This window comes from Sinocyclocheilus rhinocerous, unplaced genomic scaffold, assembly GCF_001515625.1.
Source record: "Sinocyclocheilus rhinocerous isolate Xijiao unplaced genomic scaffold, SAMN03320098_v1.1 scaffold241, whole genome shotgun sequence".
Lineage (NCBI taxonomy): Eukaryota > Metazoa > Chordata > Actinopteri > Cypriniformes > Cyprinidae > Sinocyclocheilus > Sinocyclocheilus rhinocerous.
The window spans coordinates 3,106,342-3,118,411 of NW_015659312.1; the positions used below are offsets into that span (position 1 = coordinate 3,106,342).

General features: G+C 37.1%; 2 protein-coding genes across 2 annotated transcripts in view; one reads left to right on the forward strand and one right to left on the reverse strand.

Moving 5' to 3' along the window:
• Positions 1-2,010: 2,010 nt before the first annotated feature.
• Positions 2,011-7,972, reverse strand: LOC107723517 (alpha-1,3/1,6-mannosyltransferase ALG2-like). The gene is made up of 3 exons (XM_016532185.1): positions 7,683-7,972; positions 4,342-4,667; positions 2,011-3,470 (listed from the first exon to the last, which is right to left on the reverse strand). Exons 2-3 carry the CDS (start codon positions 4,648-4,650, stop codon positions 2,571-2,573), a joined length of 1,209 nt encoding a protein of 402 aa, XP_016387671.1. The 5' UTR covers positions 4,651-4,667; positions 7,683-7,972; the 3' UTR covers positions 2,011-2,570.
• A 118-nt stretch (positions 7,973-8,090) lies between these two features.
• Positions 8,091-12,070, forward strand: part of LOC107723518 (protein transport protein Sec61 subunit beta-like) — a 7,564-nt gene continuing 3,584 nt past the window's right edge. Inside the window, exons 1-3 of the mRNA XM_016532186.1 lie at positions 8,091-8,190; positions 8,649-8,746; positions 10,506-10,610. Coding sequence (XP_016387672.1) covers positions 8,188-8,190; positions 8,649-8,746; positions 10,506-10,610 — 206 coding nt within the window. The 5' untranslated portion in view covers positions 8,091-8,187. The remainder of the gene's footprint in view (positions 8,191-8,648; positions 8,747-10,505; positions 10,611-12,070) is intronic.

The following is a 12,070-nucleotide window of genomic DNA, read 5'->3' on the forward strand; positions in this document are numbered from 1 at the left end:
GCACACCAATAATCCCCACCAGATATATGCTAATGCACTGGAATATTTTATTGAAGCTGTAAAATCTAAAATCATAATTTGCTAGCGTTTCATATAAGAAAACACTAAAAGACGGGCTATGAATACAAATGGTTGTAAACTAATATGTCATACAAAACAGTCAAGAGATATTCCTGTCTGTGTGTAACCATCAGGGGCAAGATATTATTCCCATTTCCTTTTTTGACCCATGCAATGCCGCTTCTATAGGGAAAAACTGCTGTTACTACAAGATTTACCACTGCTCATCAAATACTCAACTGGAAATTAGTGTCATGTGTCTCATTCAAATATCTCAGTCAATGTAAATTAATCTGCATCTCTTTCTGCACCATTTCAGAGCTAGTTTGGAGAAAATGTAATGCCCAGAGTTTAATTCATGTACGACTGCAGCAAACAATATGAAGCCCAATATGTCTCGCTCATTGTATTCTCAAGTGCAGGCTTGATGAAAACAATTAATTACAGGTCATGTCCCTCACATCTGCACTGCAAAAACTAAAACTTTTTTTTCCATTCTCCTATTCAACAATCACATCCAAATATCTTTAGATCTAACACAGCGAGAAGGTTTGAAGGTTGTGCATTCTGACCTTGTTATTGTGCCCACTTGATTTACATGTTCGCTGGCCCCATAAGCCCTCTTTTTATGTATGATTAAAACCCAATCAGTGCAAGGCTAAAAATAAGGTCCTCATCTTTAACGCATCGAGTGTTCAGGAAATGCAACAAAAACTGCTCCCAAACTGCCAACAAAACGGATGTGACGCTAGCGAGGCAATACATCTGACCGTCTGTGATACAGAATTAAAGCCTATTTAAAACATACTCCCTTATTAATTTAGCAAGCGACCCCAAGTGCACTGAGGTTATCGCAGATATTCAGAGTTTCATATGAGTGGACGGGTCGTTTAAAGCAGTGGTTCCCAACTAGGGGCCCTAAGCAAACTTCCAAGGGGGCCTCAAGATGACTTAAAATGATTACAAATAAGACAAATCAAGTTTTAATATAAGCTAAAACAACTAAAAATCAAGATATTTCTTATTTTAATATATCCCCTCAACAATCAATTGTTTCCTTTGAAAAAAGTGATTTATAATGTGAAAAAGCGTTGGAAATCATTAAAATGGCATGGCAATTTTATAACAAAAATACATTTTTATAGTTATGCTAAGCTCTACAATATTTTATCGGGTATAAATTGTGAGGTTTTTTTTTCTTCAAAGTTTTATTTTACCAGTAAACTTTAAGAGTCGTGTAAAAGCATTGGTTAAAAAGTGAATGCCTGAAATGTCTGGAATCCTGAAACGTAATTACTTTCATTTTATTAAAATTATTTTAGTTAGTTATTTAAATCTATCTAACCCCTACTATCTGTAAATGCAGAAAGTTTTGAAAACAAATCTTTGGCATTAAAGAAAAAGTACTTGTTATGGACAATGGAGTCACACTGGTTGAGAACCAGTGGTTAAATTCACACAACATCATCGTCCCTTTCCATAACGTCATTCTAAATCTGTATGACTTTCTTTCTTCTGTGGAACACAAAGTGGTGTTTTCAAAAAAGTTGCAAAGTAAATGGAGTCCAAAACATGTTGTATTTCTTGTATGTAAAGAAACAGTTGAAACATTCTTCAAAATACAAAATGTATCTTTGTTTTTTGTAGATGAAAGAAAGTCATGCAGGATTAGAAACGACATGAAAGTGAGTAAAAGATTACAGGATTGTCATTTTTGTGTGAACTATCCCTTTAACTGGTTTATAACTGGTGCTTTGCAAAACTTCGCTCAAAGACAAAGAAAAAAAACAGTTAAAAAGCGGTTGAATGAAATTAAAATGGAAATGTTAACACAACAGTGACCTGTTCTAAATTGACCTGGAAGAGTAAACAGGCCACTGTTCTGTCTGGTCAGCCTATATCCAATACATCCGAAAATAAAAGCTTCAGAGACAAAGACAAACAACAAGGCACGATGCAGCATCTCATTTAATCAGGGCTTTGGTCTTGTATCAATAGCATCAGGAGATACACAGTCAGTAACAACCTCAAACCCAATACAGTATATGACCTTCAGTGTCCTAGGAAAACTTTTTCTTTTTCTACTCAAACAAACTTGTTATGAGCATCTTTAGTTTAACACTCGTAGCATCCTCCATTGTTATCACTAAACAAAAGCAGAGACACTGGTGAACAGAGCAGGGCATAGAAAACTTCTCTATCGATTTCTGCCTGAGAAACTCTCTAATAGGCCTTTGGCATAAAAAATACACACATATAAGGACTCAGGCCATGCCGTGATACGCTTGATCAATGTGGCTGGTGTACGATCATTCATTAACCTCTCGGTCAGACGAGTGCTCCACATTCTTCAAGGCTTGTATTGAACTTTTAAGCCATGTTAACTCCCACTGCTCTTTTCTTTCATTAGAGACGACATACTTTCATTAGTCCCCCCATGGCAACCAGACTGGTAGAATGCATCTGTGTGCTGGTCTGAGGCGAAATGGCCTTTATGATGTCATAATTGGTTATTGGGTAAGGTTGATGATATGACTGTAGAGCTGCTCAGTGAAGGCCTGCAGCGAAAAGCGCTGCTGTACCCGCTCTCTTCCAGCCTGTCCCATATGCTGCTTGAGTTTAGGGTCCGTAACAAACTTTCGCATGGCTTCGGAGAAGCACTCAGGGGTGGGTTCACAAAGGAAGCCTGTTTCGTCATGGGCCACAGACTCTAGTGGTCCACCCGAGTTAACAGCAATAACCGGGCAACGGGAGTACATGGCCTCAATGGGTACAATGCCAAAATGTTCATTGCTTGGAGTGTACAGTACACAAGTGCTGCTGTGCAGCAAAGACAGTTTTTGTTTGTCTGAGAAGGACCGCAGGAAGGTGATGTGGTCATCCAGGCCAAGAGAGGTCGCTAGTGAGTGCAGTTCTTCGTAGTGCTCTACATTCTCAACCACACGCTCGTCATAACCCCCTGCCATCACAAGGTGCACGCGCTCCCATTCCCCCGCGGACAGATGCTCCTTCAGGGCTGCTAACGCTTGTAGCGCCAATGACAGGTTCTTCTTGCGTTCATAGCGGTTGATTGACAGAAAGATGAGGCTCCGTCCCTCAGGGAGTAGCCCGCTGAGGCCCTCTACTTCAACATCGAAAGTTGACGAGTTCAGAGAGGGATAAAGGACGTCGGTTTGAATCTCAGCCAGTTTGGGGAATGTCTGTTTGAAGACTCCTGCAGTGAACTGGCTGTTGACCAAAATGCGGTCGGCCATGCCTGTGGTCAGTTCCTCGAACCAGTCGATGGGGCCGCGATATATGCGCTTCAGAGCAGAGCGACGCTGAGTCAGTAGTTGGTCAGGAAAATGACAGTAGAATAGGACTTTCTTTCTGTGGCGTGCCAAACGCAAAAAGGGAATACATGCTGAAACCTGAAAGAGGGAGATGGGCAAACAAAATTAACCCTTGTGGTTGTGAGGATAACGATTCTCTTGATTCTGACTGGTCAATCACAGCATTGTGTGGTCTACTAAACTGTTTATTTGACCAATGTTTATGGCATCTTTTATACTGTGGTCATATATTATGTGTCTTGATGGCTTTTCTGTATCTCAAACTGTACAGCATGGCGATAGCCACACCAAAGTTATGGGTTTGATTCCCAGGGAATGCATAAACTGAAAAATAAAAAATGCTTGCAATTCAATGTTGCTTTGGATAACTGCATCTGCGCCAAATGCATAAATGTAAATGTATAATGCATTACTTTGCTCCTTCTTCTCATATAATAAACTAATTTGAAGTTAAAATTATTTTAATTATTATTATTTAATTATTAAAATTATAAAATTATTTAATTATTATTTTGTAAACCTATTTTGTTCATTAAAATATATATCTAGATATCTTCAGTTCAAACTAACTAGGAATGTTAGCGGAGCAAAAGTTAGATATTATGTTTGGAAATGTTTCTCAATACTTTGCTAAAGTCCACCACTGAAAAATAGCAGTGCTGTTAGGCTGAAATAAAATGAAATAAAATATTGAATGAAATGTTGCTGTTGCAACTACCTAAAATAAACAAGTTTAAGTACTAAAAATTACTAAAACTGAAATAAAAATCAATTAAAGCTAAATAGAAATGTAGAAAGACAACAACACGTAAAACTTGTAAAAATATGAATACTGAAAATATAAAAATAAAAGATAATACAAAATATGAATAAATATTTTAATAGTATAAAAATAATACTAAAATGACACTGATGATTAGTAGTTAGTGTTAGTAGCATTAGTAGTTACCTGATCACAGAAAACAACATCGAACTCCTCCCCACTAAAGAGCACAAGATAGAGTGTTACATAAATCATGCGCAGGTATGCACACAGAGCATGGAAATAACCAAACACGCTGGTGGGCAGCCAGTCACCCACACACACCACAGGCAGGTCAGGTGAAAGCGTCTCAGAGAAGCAGTGCTGGGGGTCATAGTGTGCCGTCCAGATCTGAACGCTGCATCCACGAGAGCGCAGAGCTACAGCTGCATCCACCACCAGACGCTCTGCTCCACCTATACCCAGATCAGGGTGCAGAAACACCACCCGAACCATCCTGTCCCGACCAGAACCTGTTCAGTCAAAAGGAGGTCAAATGAATATTACACCTCATTTTTAAGCTCAAGACAAAGCAAGTAGATTTTCCAGTTGCTGCTTTACAGAAATCCTAGTAGTCTATCACCAGTGTTGGGAAGGTTACATTGGAAATGAAGGAAGGTTACAGATTATTTAAAGTTACCCTTATTTAAAATGTAATAAGTACGTCGTGTAACTGTTTCAACTGAATTTCTAATGTTTTCAACTGTTAGTCATTTCCAAACATTTAAACTAGGCAGGGTTAACTTTACAGTAGTGCTCAACACCACAAGCCCAATTCCAGAAAAGTTGTTGTTTTTAAAAGTTTTGTAAAATGCAATAAAATCAAGAATCTGTGATTTGTTAATTCTCTAACTTTTATTTAATTTGGAAAAGATTTCCAAAGTGTTCACTGACCAACTTAAATGTATTTTGTAAATATAAACAAATGTTGATTTTGATGGCTGCAACACACTCCAAAAAATTAGGACAGAGGCAAAATAAAAGTGAAAAGGTTATAGAATATCTAAATTAAACAGTTTTGAAACAGTTCACAGTAAGTAATAGTTGAGGGTGGCATGTTTGGATATAAAAGGAATATCTCAGTCTTTGCAAGCAAAGCTGGATTATGGTTCATCATTTTGTGACAAATTTCATGAGAGAAGTGCCAAACAAATTAAAAATCCAATTTCTCATGCAAAATCACAAAGAATTTAGGTCTTTCAGCAACTACCATACATAATATTGTGAAAAGATTCATGGAATCCAGAGAAATCTCAGTCTGTGTTGGGCAAGGCAGGAAATCTCAGTTGAATGTGAGTGAGCCGTCATGCTGCGGTGTTAAATATAGCCTCATGGACTCAGGAGTACTTCGGAAAACCGCTGTCACTTAACACAGTCTGCTGCTGCATCAATAAATGCATCTTGAATCTGTTACTCTAGGAGAAAGCTATACATCAATTCTATGCAGTGATGCCATGGGGTTCTCTGGGCCAGAGCTCATCTCAGACTGTGTCAAAAAGACAGTAGAAATGAGTGCTGTGGTCAGATGAGTCCACATTTCTACTGGTTTTTGAGAATAATATACGTCGACTTCTCAGTCCCAAAGGGAACATCCAGACTTTCATCATCAACAGATGCAAAAGCAAACGTCTGTCATGGTATGGGGGTGCAGCAGAGCAAACAGCATGGGTGACTGGCATATGAGGTACCACTGACATGGAGGCATATAGAGAAATTTTACAGAGACATATACTGCCATCAAGATGACGTCTTTCATGGGAAGTCCATTTGTACCTGGCCTCCGTTACACATGGTTATTAGATCAAGACAATGCCAGGTTTCATTCTGTATGTGCTACAACAGTGTGGTTTTGTAGACTCAGAGTGAATGTGCTAGACTGCCCTGTCTGCAGTCCAGATCTGACTCCTGTTGAAAATGTACGACCAGTCATGGAAAGGAGAATCAGACAACGATGATCACAGACAAGACTGGACCAAAATTTTTATTGCAAAACTTTAACTATTACTATCCTCAATTCCCAAACAATTAAACGTTGTAATTAAAAGGAAAGTTGATGTGACGGTGGTAAACGTGCCTCTGTCCCAACTTTTTTGGAGTGTGCTGCAGCCATCAAAAATCAAAATTTGTTCATATTTACAAAATAAAATTAAGTTGGCCAGTGAAAACATTGGATTTTTTTTCTTTGTACTTTAGTCAAATTAAATTAAGTTTAAAGGGAATGAACAAATAGGCCTATTATATTCTTGATTTTATGGCATTTCAAAAAACGTCCCAACTTTTCTGGAATTAGTTACTGTCAGACTTTCAAAATCCTTCATCACTTTAATTAAGATTATAATAATTTAATTTTAAAGCGCAGCCACCACAAAATGAGACGTACTTTGAGATTATTCAGAGGTTAAATACAGATTTAAAATCATAATAGTTTAATAGCTATGATAATGTTTTTGAATTCAAATCTTCGCATAGCTATGCCAGGAAACATTGGAATCTAACAATGCCTTGGAAAAAAACAGTTAGGCCTAATCTTAAAAAATAAAGGATATACATAAACCCAAATAGGAAATAAAACAGTTATCGAATAATGTACTAAATTCCTGAGACACTGGTGTCTCATATTTTAGATCAGTCTGCAATTTATGAAAGAAATCAATTAAATCTGTATGTGGGTGTGAAAAAAAATTCAGACGTAACCCCCTTTGTAGTCGTTAACATTTTCACAAGTAACTGTAATTTAATTACACAATTTTCTCAGTGACTGTAACCAATTACAATTACATTTATTTTGTAATTAAATTACATAATTCTGTTACATGTTACTCCCAAACACTGTCTATCAAGCACATACTTACGTTTACTTAGCTGTAAAGCTGCTTTGAAACAATAATGTGTATTGTGAAAAGCGCTATACAAATAAATATGAATTTAATTTAATTATCTAAATTAAGACGTTTCTTAGACTTCTATTGTTTTTATACCACTAATTATAAATAAGTTCCTAACAGAAAACATGGTTAAGTATACACACACGTTGCAGATAAAGTTAAGTTAACAATGTTTTTCTCAGATGATTAATCTCGATCACATCAGGTATCTCGTGTCACTGTGTTGTTACAACAGTCTATGGTTACAACAGGCCAGCGCACACACGTCTCTGCGCGAGTTCATGTCACTGGGTCACAATCTATCATAAGTTCTAATACATTCTATTATGTTATTACAGCCCTGCAACTTTAAATGTCTGCAGATATCTATAAACAAGCTGGACACATGAATTCAGAGCTGGAAAAACATCAGTATTCATTCTCAATGTCATATATTTAGTAAAACATAAGTCTAGAGTCAGTACTTACCCTGCTCCATACTTAGCAGTAACACTGTAACAGCATAATGTCATAATTTTGTTTACACAAACTCGAATTGTGCTTACAGTGTCAGTTAACTACCAGACATAATGTTTAAAAATATCGTGTCGAGAAAGCACTCACCTGTACTCTTACGTTTACCGACACTAACTCAGCCTGTTTGAATGATCAAATATGGCTCAAAGTTCGCGATTTAGTGAAACTGGCTTCCTGATTGAGCCAAAATGTCTGCCCTATTCTGTGTACACATCATCCATCGCACAGATCGCCCATGATGACACGTCACTGACTGCACTCCGTTTAACCGCCTTTGAGTTTCCCCAAAATAAATTCTGTAACTAAGCTAAATTTGCTGAAATTCTTTGTTTTTATTACTATCTGTTTTGACGTTTCATGTCAAATCTAGGTTCAGAAACCAAATGTGTTAAAATCGAATGCGCTGGATCACAGTTCCGGTCAGGCACGCTAATGGTTCCTATGAGGGTCCTTTCTATGGCTGTCGTGGCCTTCTCAGTGAAACGTCATCAATAGGCTCTCTCTTGTTGTGGTCTGGATCGGCTGGAGTTCAGTTACAGAACCAGATTCTTTCTTTTACCCGCAGTTTCCTAAACATATACTATTAAACAAAATGGTAAGTTTCTTAATGCAGCTTTTCGTAGTTGTGTTGCTTTATAATAAGTGTTTTGCGCGTGTTTACAATTATATCTGGATTGCTATCTGGTAGCCAGTCATGTTCTGTAGTAACGTAACTTACCGTTATTTGAATAGTTAACTTAGTTCTGTAATTTAATAGCTTAGCAGCCACTTAGATTTGGTTTTTTTATTACTGGAATTGGGGTTTTGAATAGTATTTAGTTTCGTGCCAGTAAATTTACATTCAAAGTTTATAGGGTTCGTTCGCTCTCTAGCTGCAATCACTGCATTTGTTTTGGAGACGTGGCTCTTTTGGACCCCCACACCAACTCTTCATTCTAAATCTGGCCCATTCTCTTAGCATGAATACTAACTTTTACAATAAAGTGTATGTTACATTATCTCACTATTATACAGGTTTGAACATCTAGTGATCTGTATCTTTTTTTTTTTCAGCCTGGACCCGCAGCTAGTGCAACAAATGTTGGTGCCTCCAGCCGTTCCCCCAGTAAGACAGTGGCCCCTCGCACCGCTGGCACCTCAACCAGACAGAGGTAAGGACCTCGCAAGAACAGATTTGTTTGGGTCTTAATACACCATCAAGCTGAATCAAAGAGCTTTCTTTGTATTTCTGTGATTTGTTCAGCAGACATTAATGATCTTGTTTAATTAGATCTCTGTAAGTCACAGTTGACTGATGAAGCCTTAATCAGTCGAGATGCACCGATTGTAATTTTCTTGGCCGATTCTGATTTCCGATTTATTTATTTTTTGTAAGTGTGACCTGCCGATTCCGATTTTTTAAAATAATTGACAGCATATACAAACAAAAATATATGCAAATTTCAATGCAAAAAATTATTTGCATAATAAAATAAATTATTAAACATTACAATTCCCCCAATCTGGACTAAGTTACAGATGTCCTCTCACTTAAACAACTCTCAAAATAAAGTGCTCTGTGACTGGAAAGAGGTAGAAATGAGTTGCTGTTATTAACAAAACCGATGGCATTTCCCACTATGCTTGTAAATGGTCTTTTTCCCCTCCTAACCTTGTTAAATGTGTCATTTTCACATCAAATTCTTACATTGTTTCAATTAATTCAGTTAGAATAATAAGAAACTGTAGAATTGTTACCATTCAAATGAAATCAGTGTCAACAAACTCCATCTTTTTTTCACTGCAGGAAACACAGAAGCTGCATCTGAAGTGCCATTAGATGTATTTACACAGACTGTTTGATGAAGCTGAGGTGCCATAAATGCATTTACACCGAATGCATTTATGCATTAATGCATCAAATGCATAAATAATTTATAAGATTAATGTTTTACATATTTTTTAAACATACAAATAAATGTTGTGAAAATGCAGTGATACTTTTAAATATGACTAAACCAGCACTAGGTGGCGGAAAATTACTGTTTTAATGCATGAGTCATCTAGTCATTCATTCAACCGATTCGTTCAAACGGCTGATTCATTCAGAAAAGAGGCACGTGACTGTCTTTATGAATGGGCCACTGAATCATTGATTCGTTCAAAAACATGGATTCATTCAGTAATGAAACTCTGCTGTGTGTTGCTCGGAAACACACTGCTGTGGCTTTGATTGGAACGATTTTTGTCAGCGAAATTGAGCAAAAACAGTCAATATTGTGTCAAATATAAGTCATTTAATTTTAACTTCTTGTTTATTGAACTACTATTGTATAAAATCAGTGTCACATTGCAAACATGTTGATATTCGGGGAAACATCTTGGTCGGGTAATGTTGCATACCTAAATCATATTTTATAAATTTCTTTTTTTCTACCGCAGTATGCATCTGTAATTTTCTGTGAGTTACTTTGTGTGTGCTGTTGCGCTCATTGGTTTTGATTTCTGCACGAGTCTCTCTCACTAAGGCTGCGTGAGCTTCATTTGGCACGACATGAATACATTATCAGTCGCAGTTTACACTGAATGCAATTAAAATCAGAATCATTCTCGCGCAAAAAGACATGTTTACATGCGGATATGAGCGTAAGTGTGACGTCAAAACGGACCGGCTCGGAATCGGCAGACTGACCGGCCGGTCACCGGTCTGGGCTGATCATGAGGAAAATCAGCTAATTCCGGTCCCTGGCTGGTTGATCGGTGCATCTCTACTAATCAGTGTTTTGTCCTGCGAATTTGACATCATCAGGGTTTGATTTAATTAATCGGTTGCCATTTTTATTCAATTTGAGTGTTTGATAATATCTGACACTTTTATCTTGTATTTTTAAGCAGATAGATTTATTTTGTTGTTGTTGTTCATTTCATCAGGAAAGCCCCTAGCAGTGGTGCACGCAGCGGAGGCAGATCCACAGCATCAGCTGGCACTGGAGGGATGTGGCGCTTTTACACTGAGGACTCACCAGGACTTAAAGTGTGAGTACTCTCACAGAATACAGCATGATTTAATACTCTTTACTCAAGAGATAGTAAAAAAAAGTTACACTATTGTTTACAAGTTTTTTTTTATTTTTTATAAAAGAAATTAATACTTTTGTTTAGCAAGGATGCATTAGATTTAGAAAAAGTGACCGTAAAAACACCTATATTACACAAGATTTATTTTTCAAATCTATTCATCCAAGAATGCTGAAAAAAATGTATCATGTTTCCACAAATATATTGAGCAGCTCCAAATCAGTGTGATACAGTGACTTCTGAAGAATCATTCAGCTTTGCAATCAGAGGAATAAATTACATTCTAAAATATATTACAATAGAAAGTTATTAGGGCAAGAGCACCAATGTTTGGAATCACATAGATGTGACTATTCATTGTCAAAGGGGGTTAGTTTTTCCTACAGTCACCAAACTCTGTACATATATTGTTCTCATCAACCCAAACAACTTTCTAATTTACAGTCATTAGCTACGACCAAAAGGACGTCGGCTATTTTGGTTTGAATGTGGATTTTTTGAAAAATCAGGCTGTGAATTAAAGGGGTCTTATGATGCGATTTCAATTTTTCCTTTCTCTTTGCCTCCGCTCACTCATTTCAGACATTTCAGCTGACAGATGAAGGCTATAATACTAAGGTTGTCCACTAGATGGAGTCATAAATCTTATAAATCTTTTAAGCCTAATCTTATTCAGCTCAGTCTCCATCTATTAGAATGACAAATAAATGCATAGAATGAGGTTATATGTACTGTACTGTCAGTATACTTTCAACATAATTATTTTAGAAATCCTTATAGAGCATTCAAATCTTATAGATCATTAGAAGTTTTATATATTCTACCCTCTCTCTCTCATAGGATAAGAAATCTTTTAAGCCTGATCCTAGGGCTGGGCGATTTTCCTGATTTTATCGATTAATTCGAATTTATTGTTTTGCAACGATTTAATTTTTTAGAAATCGAGGAATCGCGATTTTCAATAGAAATATTACCAAATGTTAGAATTAGACACTTTGACAATATGCCGGTGATAACAGTAAAGAGAAAAGAACGATCCAACCGCATGTCGGCGCACGTGATAAATATATATCGAAAAATAAATAAATTGTATGTACAGTTGTGCTATAGATGATAGAATGGAATAGAATAGAATGAGATGCAGGGATGTACTAAGATGGAGGTGGTTATGAGGTTATTGCACATTTTTATTGCATCATGTGGGGTAGATCTCTCTGTTCATGAGGTAGATTGCCTGGGGGAAGAACCTGTTTCTGTGCCTGGCTGTCCTGGTATTTGTGGCTCTGAAGCGCTGGCCAGATGGCAAAAGTTCAAAAAGGGGGTAACTTGGATGTGAGGGATCCAGAGTGATTTTCTGAGTCCTTTTCCTCACTTTGGATGTATACAGTTCTTGAAGGGTGGGCAGGGGAGCACCAATA

Coding starts and splice junctions, on each gene's coding strand:
- LOC107723517 (XM_016532185.1), bottom strand. CDS start 4,650: ATGGTTCGGGTGGTGTTTCTGCACCCTGATCTGGGTATAGGTGGAGCA. Junction 3,471..4,341: donor ATGTTGTTTTCTGTGATCAG/GTAACTACTAAT, acceptor TCCCTCTTTCAG/GTTTCAGCATGTATTCCCTT.